The sequence below is a fragment of the Oncorhynchus keta genome, chromosome 31 (genome assembly GCF_023373465.1).
Source record: "Oncorhynchus keta strain PuntledgeMale-10-30-2019 chromosome 31, Oket_V2, whole genome shotgun sequence".
In the NCBI taxonomy this organism is placed as follows: domain Eukaryota; kingdom Metazoa; phylum Chordata; class Actinopteri; order Salmoniformes; family Salmonidae; genus Oncorhynchus; species Oncorhynchus keta.
Genome location: NC_068451.1, coordinates 16,977,737 through 16,987,736, shown reverse-complemented (window position 1 = coordinate 16,987,736; position 10,000 = coordinate 16,977,737). Strand labels below are relative to the sequence as shown.

Here is a 10,000-nt window from a genome sequence, read left to right as displayed (position 1 = left end):
CAGATCAATCCGATGCTCCAAAGTACATTGTGTGAATCAGATATAAGGAAGGACAGATTCAACCCTGAACACAGAGATACAGTATCATTTCCCACATTGTGAATGTCCTGTCAGACTGCCCTGACTGTGTCCAGGTTTGGTTCTGTGTACCATGCCGTTCAAAGAGTTGGAAAGTCTTACCAGTCACGTGAATGGGGAGTCAAACCATTTTGGTCTACAAAGACCACTGCTGCTCTAACTACCATCCTAATAGTACATTATGTATCCTGTAAGTATTAGGGACAATTATTGAAAAGAGGGACCATTTATTGAATCCATATAGTGTAGTGTCTATGACTGCCATGTGGGTATTATTAAAACTAGGACAAGTATGAGAAAGCAGGTCACCTTTGTTGCAGTAATACTCCATGTCCTCACAGCTCATGTTCTCTGACTCAAACTCTGCTGAGAAGTTCTCCTCTGTGGAGAACCCATCTTTGGCCATGAGCTCGTTCTCCTCCGACACACACTCCTCCTCTTCCCCCAGGGCGCCATCCTCTAGGGGACCTGGACACACACACACACACACACACACACACACACACACACACACACACACACACACACACACACACACACACACACACACACACACACACACACACACACACACACACACACACACACACAGTTATTTGATATATACTGTTTAGACATACTGTATAAGACAAGATGGACCCAAGCCAAAACGGAATGTTCTTTGCAAATTAAACACATACCTACTTCATCTAAACTGGGCATTGAAGAAGTGCATTGTGGATGTTTTGCACCTGAAAGCAACCTGACTTGTAAAATAAATTACAGGTACCGACTGAACCAACCCTCTGAGAGAGAGAAAGAATAAAAGTTCCTCTGTGACTTTCACTCGAGCATCAGCATGGGAGGTCTGAAGAAAATGCTTGTATTAATTTGTTAGCCTTATCAGAAGGTACAATGTTGATTTCCCATTTACAATTCCTGCCCCCAGGTAACACACCAGAGCAATCGTAAAGGAGACATTTTTCTGTGTGATTAATTTCTCCCCCTCTGTGCAATATTATTTCTTTAAATCTAAATGATTTCAGAGTTTTGGCTTGTAGCTGTACATCTCTTCTGGTATTTGCATATTACCATTTTGCTTCAATAAATTGGTGCTGATGGAATTACAGTACAGCAGTCTGATTTGTATTAGTTCAGAAAACATTTCGCCCTGCATCTGAATATTATGAAAAATAATGCATCTTACACACCTCTCCTCCTCCCCCCCAAAATATCTCTAATGTCCCCAGGAAATTAGCATAGCAAAAAATAACTGAATTGATTTAACTTTAAGGTTAGTTTGCATTTGAAAAAGACACTATTGTCAGTCCCCAGTGAAACTTGCATCCTTATCCTAACTTTTTTTCTGTGTCTGCCTGTTTAAACTGAGAGTAAATAATCATATCAAACGTGGCGTTGTCAGCGGCTGGTAGATACAAACGTTCATCTCTTTCAGTCTGTCACACTTGAGCTTCACTGCAGCCTCTCTATCAGGTGCCATATTGGAGTCTCTGACAGACAGAAAGCTACATACGTACACTACCCTGATATCCTCTCAGCACCTTCCTATGTGTTTGTGCCATTGTAGCAGGGACTAGATCCCCACAGCTTTTAATAAAGCAATAATTTCGGTTTAAAAAAAACTGGTGTGCCTCTCCTGTTTCCCTTTCTTCCCGCGCGGAGCTTCATAAAAGACCCCCTGATCTCCACAAACTGCTTGCTCTTTTCATTAGGTTTCTAAATGACTCCTTTGTAGCAGGCTACATCTGCAGGAGCCCTGGACATGAAACGAATTAGCACACACATCTCTAATAGACACACTATGGAGGGGAGCGAGAGAGACAGAGAGTGAGAGAGAGAGAGAGACAGAGTGAGCGAGCGATAGAGAGAGAGAGAGAGAGAGAGAGAGAGAGAGATAGAGAGAGAGAGAGAGACTGAGAGAGAGAGAGACAGAGAGAGAGAGAGAGAGAGAGAGAGAGAGAGAGAGAGAGAGAGACAGAGAGAGAGAGAGAGAGAGAGACAGAGAGAGAGAGAGAGAGAGAGAGAGAGAGAGAGAGAGACAGAGTGAGCGAGCGAGAGAGAGAGAGAGAGAGAGAGAGAGAGAGAGACAGACAGAGAGAGAGAGAGACAGAGAGAGAGAGAGAGAGAGAGAGAGAGAGAGAGAGAGAGAGGCTGTAAATTGGGATACAGTTTTATGATCTTGTCTGACGTCTTCTACTGACTCCACCAGGAGTGAAAGAGAGTGAAACATGAATGGAGTCGATGAGTCTTCTCCACCATCGCTTCAGATGATATTGAGAGATCCATATCTCCACTATCAAGGGCAGATTGCATGACTGAAGTTAAACCCGTCTGCCTAGGCAATTGAGGACGGTGCGACAGAAGAGGAAAATACCTCTCTTTTCACTGTCTGTATCCGTTTACATTCATTACACAGCTGAAAAGGGGATGTGTGTGTACACCTGAACGATTCTACCTCATTGCAGGGTAAATTAAACACCATTATTTGGCCTTACAAAATACATCTGTAGTACAATAATACGAGATGAGAGATTGTCATGGCCAATAAGAACCGAGATGGGGAAGATTAGATAGGATACAGTCTGCTATAATGGTTCTCTTGTGTCCTCTACTCGAGCAACACAAGTTGTGATGACCAAATAAACTCAAAGATATTACCGAGACAGACGCTTCATGAAACACCAGTGTTGTTGCATATTGTAAAATAAAATGAGATCCACACATAGTCGGACACATGAAAGGAGTTTGGAAGGGACTTCTTGGGGTCTGCGTAGATGACCAGAGTTTGAAGGCTTCCCTCACATGTTTAGTTTATTATACAGTATTCATAGCATGGAGAGACCTGGAATTATTTCAGAGACAGCAATGATAAGAATAATGACTTTCTAAATGACTAGCACTGCACTCCTAACTCATTTTCTGATAGTGGCATCCCCAGCTATATTTAGTTGTGTACTGTTTAAAATCCTGCCACATTCCCTATGTGACCCACTATATGGATGTTGTTGGTGCGTTTCTATCAGTGATGTATATAAACCCTGGATTGCTGATGCTATGTATTGGCCAATGGGGAGGGTTGGAAGCCACCGTTCGGCCATATTGGCACTCCCCAGAAGACGCAGTCCCCACATAGGAATGACTGGAATTCTACAGTATTTCAATTAAATGTATTTAAGTTTTCTTTTTTTGTAGTGGGGACATTAACATTAGAACTTTCCAAAAATGTGCTATATTTTAAGAAAAATGTTTATATACATATATTATGTTTACCTGACATAATGTAATTTAAAAGTCTGTATTAAGGTGTGTAATAGAATAAACGTGGCAAAAACAAATGTAGACATTAATAAATGCATTTCTATAATTGGTGGGGGAGCGCAGAGATGGAGGCGCGGTTGATTCAAAACAGCATACCCTGTCAGTCATCTATTATTTATATAAATCACTGGTTTCTATAGGTGCTGGGGAACAGCCCAAAGGAATGTGTGATCCTTTACCCTCTTATCAACCCTCCTCTAGAGTTCAGTAGGACACGGACACCCTCCACCCAATACCAACATTTCTTTTCCCAACACTAAACAACAACATCACATAACATTTTCTTCCTCCTTCTTTGGAAAGCTTCTAATGTTCAGTATTGACTCAGACAAACGCCCCGTTCCCATAGAAAATGAGGTAATACTGCCATACCTGTGTCGACCAAACCTGCATGACTGCCATGGTAGTCAGGTAAATCTGTGTCCACTCCAGCCCTGCCAGCCACTGACCATCAGCCCTGACTTTATCACCCCGATCCATCAGCCCTGCCAGCCACTGACCATCAGCCCTGACTTTATCACCCCGATCCATCAGCCCTGCCAGCCACTGACCATCAGCCCTGACTTTATCACCCCGATCCATCAGCCCTGCCAGCCACTGACCATCAGCCCTGACTTTATCACCCCGATCCATCAGCCCTGCCAGCCACTGACCATCAGCCCTGACTTTATCACCCCGATCCATCAGCCCTGCCAGCCACTGACCATCAGCCCTGACTTTATCACCCCGATCCATCAGCCCTGCCAGCCACTGACCATCAGCCCTGACTTTATCACCCCGATCCATCAGCCCTGCCAGCCACTGACCATCAGCCCTGACTTTATCACCCCGATCCATCAGCCCTGCCAGCCACTGACCATCAGCCCTGACTTTATCACCCCGATCCATCAGCCCTGCCAGCCACTGACCATCAGCCCTGACTTTATCACCCCGATCCATCAGCCCTGCCAGCCACTGACCATCAGCCCTGACTTTATCACCCCGATCCATCAGCCCTGCCAGCCACTGACCATCAGCCCTGACTTTATCACCCCGATCCATCAGCCCTGCCAGCCACTGACCATCAGCCCTGACTTTATCACCCCGATCCATCAGCCCTGCCAGCCACTGACCATCAGCCCTGACTTTATCACCCCGATCCATCAGCCCTGCCAGCCACTGACCATCAGCCCTGGCTGTATCACCCCTATCCATCAGCCCTGCCAGCCACTGACCATCAGCCCTGACTGTATCACCCCTATCCATCAGCCCTGCCAGCCACTGACCATCAGCCCTGGCTGTATCACCCCTATCCATCAGCCCTGCCAGCCACTGACCATCAGTTCTGACTGTATCACCCAATCCATCTTGGTCTGACTGTATCACCTCTATCCATCTAGGTCTGACTGTATCACCTCTATCCATCTAGGTCTGACTGTATCACCTCTATCCATCTAGGTCTGACTGTATCACCTCTATCCATCTAGGTCTCTGTATCACCTCTATCCATCTAGGTCTGATTGTATCACCTCTATCCATCTAGGTCTGACTGTATCACCCCTATCCATCTAGGTCTGACTGGATCACCTCTATCCATCTAGGTCTGACTGTATCACCTCGATTCATCTAGGTCTGACTGTATCACCTCTATCCATCTAGGTCTGACTGTATCACCTCTATCCATCTAGGACTGACTGTATCACCTCTATCCATCTAGGTCTGACTGTATCACCTCTATCCATCTAGGTCTGACTGTATCACCTCTATCCCTCTAGGTCTGACTGTATCACCTCTATCCATCTAGGTCTGACTGTATCACGTCTATCCATCTAGGTCTGACTGTATCACCTCTATCCATCTAGGTCTGACTGTATCACCTCTATCCCTCTAGGTCTGACTGTATCACCTCTATCCCTCTAGGTCTGACTGTATCACCTCTATCCATCTAGGTCTGACTGTATCACCTCGATCCATCTAGGTCTGACTGTATCACCTCGATCCATCTAGGTCTGACTGTATCACCTCGATCCATCTAGGTCTGACTATATCACCTCTATCCATCTAGGTCTGACTGTATCACCTCTATCCATCTAGGTCTGACTGTATCACCTCTATCCCTCTAGGTCTGACTGTATCACCTCTATCCATCTAGGTCTGACTGTATCACCTCGATCCATCTAGGTCTGACTATATCACCTCTATCCATCTAGGTCTGACTGTATCACCTCAATCCATCTAGGTCTGACTGTATCACCTCGATCCATCTAGGTCTGACTATATCATCTCTATCCATCTAGGTCTGACTGTATCACCTCTATCCATCAAGGTCTGACTGTATCACCTCTATCCATCTAGGTCTCTGTATCACCTCTATCCATCTAGGTCTGATTGTATCACCTCTATCCATCTAGGTCTGACTGTATCACCCCTATCCATCTAGGTCTGACTGGATCACCTCTATCCATCTAGGTCTGACTGTATCACCTCGATTCATCTAGGTCTGACTGTATCAACTCTATCCATCTAGGTCTGACTGTATCACCTCTATCCATCTAGGACTGACTGTATCACCTCTATCCATCTAGGTCTGACTGTATCACCTCTATCCATCTAGGTCTGACTGTATCACCTCTATCCATCTAGGTCTGACTGTATCACCTCTATCCATCTAGGACTGACTGTATCACCTCTATCCCTCTAGGTCTGACTGTATCACCTCGATTCATCTAGGTCTGACTGTATCACCTCTATCCATCTAGGTCTGACTGTATCACCTCTATCCATCTAGGACTGACTGTATCACCTCTATCCATCTAGGTCTGACTGTATCACCTCTATCCATCTAGGTCTGACTGTATCACCTCTATCCCTCTAGGTCTGACTGTATCACCTCTATCCATCTAGGTCTGACTGTATCACCTCGATCCATCTAGGTCTGACTGTATCACCTCGATCCATCTAGGTCTGACTGTATCACCTAGATCCATCTAGGTCTGACTATATCACCTCTATCCATCTAGGTCTGACTGTATCACCTCTATCCATCTAGGTCTGACTGTATCACCTCTATCCATCTAGGTCTGACTGTATCACCTCTATCCATCTAGGTCTGACTGTATCACCTCTATCCATCTAGGTCTGACTGTATCACGTCTATCCATCTAGGTCTGACTGTATCACCTCTATCCATCTAGGTCTGACTGTATCACCTCTACCCATCTAGGTCTGACCTTATCACCTCTATCCATCTAGGTCTGACTGTATCACCTCTATCCATCTAGGTCTGACTGTATCACGTCTATCCATCTAGGTCTGACTGTATCACCTCTATCCATCTAGGTCTGACTGTATCACCTCTATCCATCTAGGTCTCTGTATCACCTCTATTCATCTAGGTCTGACTGTATCACCTCTATTCATCTAGGTCTGACTGTATCACCTCTATCCATCTAGGTCTGACTGTATCACCTCTATCCATCTAGGTCTCTGTATCACCTCTATCCATCTAGGTCTGACTGTATCACCTCTATCCATCTAGGTCTCTGTATCACCTCTATCCATCTAGGTCTGACTGTATCACCCCTATCCATCTAGGTCTGACTGTATCACCTCTATCCATCTAGGTCTGACTGTATCACCTCTATCCATCTAGGTCTCTGTATCACCTCTATCCATCTAGGTCTGACTGTATCACCTCTATCCATCTAGGTCTCTGTATCACCTCTATCCATCTAGGTCTGACTGTATCACCTCTATCCATCTAGGTCTCTGTATCACCTCTATCCATCTAGGTCTGACTGTATCACGTCTATCCCTCTAGGTCTGACTGTATCACCTCTATCCCTCTAGGTCTGACTGTATCACCTCTATCCATCTAGGTCTGACTGTATCACCTCTATCCATCTAGGTCTCTGTATCACCTCTATCCATCTAGGTCTGACTGTATCACCTCTATCCATCTAGGTCTGACTGTATCACGTCTATCCCTCTAGGTCTGACTGTATCACCTCTATCCATCTAGGACTGACTGTATCACCTCTATCCATCTAGGTCTGACTGTATCACCTCTATCCATCTAGGTCTGACTGTATCACCTCTATCCCTCTAGGTCTGACTGTATCACCTCTATCCATCTAGGTCTGACTGTATCACCTCGATCCATCTAGGTCTGACTGTATCACCTCGATCCATCTAGGTCTGACTGTATCACCTAGATCCATCTAGGTCTGACTATATCACCTCTATCCATCTAGGTCTGACTGTATCACCTCTATCCATCTAGGTCTGACTGTATCACCTCTATCCATCTAGGTCTGACTGTATCACCTCTATCCATCTAGGTCTGACTGTATCACCTCTATCCATCTAGGTCTGACTGTATCACGTCTATCCATCTAGGTCTGACTGTATCACCTCTATCCATCTAGGTCTGACTGTATCACCTCTACCCATCTAGGTCTGACCTTATCACCTCTATCCATCTAGGTCTGACTGTATCACCTCTATCCATCTAGGTCTGACTGTATCACCTCTATCCATCTAGGTCTGACTGTATCACCTCTATCCATCTAGGTCTGACTGTATCACCTCTATCCATCTAGGTCTCTGTATCACCTCTATTCATCTAGGTCTGACTGTATCACCTCTATTCATCTAGGTCTGACTGTATCACCTCTATCCATCTAGGTCTGACTGTATCACCTCTATCCATCTAGGTCTCTGTATCACCTCTATCCATCTAGGTCTGACTGTATCACCTCTATCCATCTAGGTCTCTGTATCACCTCTATCCATCTAGGTCTGACTGTATCACCCCTATCCATCTAGGTCTGACTGTATCACCTCTATCCATCTAGGTCTGACTGTATCACCTCTATCCATCTAGGTCTCTGTATCACCTCTATCCATCTAGGTCTGACTGTATCACCTCTATCCATCTAGGTCTCTGTATCACCTCTATCCATCTAGGTCTGACTGTATCACCTCTATCCATCTAGGTCTCTGTATCACCTCTATCCATCTAGGTCTGACTGTATCACGTCTATCCCTCTAGGTCTGACTGTATCACCTCTATCCCTCTAGGTCTGACTGTATCACCTCTATCCATCTAGGTCTGACTGTATCACCTCTATCCATCTAGGTCTCTGTATCACCTCTATCCATCTAGGTCTGACTGTATCACCTCTATCCATCTAGGTCTCTGTATCACCTCTATCCATCTAGGTCTGACTGTATCACCTCTATCCATCTAGGTCTGACTGTATCACGTCTATCCCTCTAGGTCTGACTGTATCACCTCTATCCCTCTAGGTCTGACTGTATCACCTCTATCCCTCTAGGTCTGACTGTATCACCTCTATCCATCTAGGTCTGACTGTATCACCTCGATTCATCTAGGTCTGACTGTATCACCTCGATTCATCTAGGTCTGACTGTATCACCTCTATCCATCTAGGTCTGACTGTATCACCTCTATCCATCTAGGTCTGACTGTATCACCTCTATCCATCTAGGTCTGACTGTATCACCTCTATCCATCTCGGTCTGACTGTATCACCTCTATCCCTCTAGGTCTGACTGTATCACCTCTATCCATCTAGGTCTGACTATCACCCCTATCCATCTCGGTCTGACTGTATCACCTCTATCTATCTAGGTCTGACTGTATCACCCCTATCTATCTAGGTCTGACTATCACCCCTATCCATCTAGGTCTGACTGTATCACCTCTATCTATCTAGGTCTGACTGTATCACATCTATCCATCTAGGTCTGAATGTTCTTCAGCCGAAGGAGGAAACTTCAGCCCAGTTTCAAATACTAACAGAGTCGAGAAGCCACTGCTAATAGTGCTGAGCTGAATGCAGACCAACTGTGATCACAGTGCTTCTTTTGTTCAAGCCATGGCCTCTGTGTGGTAGAAATCAACTGATCCTCATGGAGCCCTAGACTGATACGGTTTTACCCTGTGGAGTCTATATAAACCATCAGCTAATACTCTGACCACAGGCTACTATATGATGAACAGAATATTCATGAGTCAAGCACCTGGGATCAGAGGTAGCTGGCTATACAGACTATCAGTCGATTTGTTTTCCCCACAGCGGGCGTCAATGAACTCAGCAGACGAAAGGAAAACATGACATAGTTCCACAAACATTTGAGCGAAATAATCCAAATAAATTGAGCTCTAAACAAATATCTTAGCCTTGTATGAGTGACTGCTTATTTCATGGCTTGCTTTTTCCAGCCCGCCTGCTTGTGGTTGGGCTGTGATAGCGATACCAGCCATTATCAGCCGGATCCACAGTGTGATGTCTGGATCACAAACCAGGCCTCCTCTATAGCCTCCTAATTAGAAGTCAGGTAATTGAATCTGACAGAACAATGCAGCAGATCTCTAGAAGCATGGAAATCATTTTTCTCCCACCTATACAGTTTTTCATCAGAAGGTCCATTGAAAATGGTTCCAAGCTGGCCTGGGGATAAAACATAGCACCTGAGAGAGACTAAACGTGAATGCATAATGCCAGCCTAAAACCCAATAGGGGTCAGCTCAACGCCTGCCAACTTCCACTGTGACTGGTCCTTTGTGCCAATGCTGATACTGGGCCTTTACACTTCC

The 10,000-nt window shown here is 45.2% G+C and overlaps 1 protein-coding gene across 1 annotated transcript in view; it reads right to left on the bottom strand.

The window, feature by feature from the left end:
* LOC118364074 (zinc finger protein ZFPM2) overlaps window positions 1–10,000 on the bottom strand; it is a 177,714-nt gene that overhangs the window by 130,840 nt on the left and 36,874 nt on the right. Inside the window, 1 exon segment of the mRNA XM_052489767.1 lies at window positions 388–546. Within this exon segment, the coding sequence (XP_052345727.1) occupies window positions 388–546 (159 nt within the window).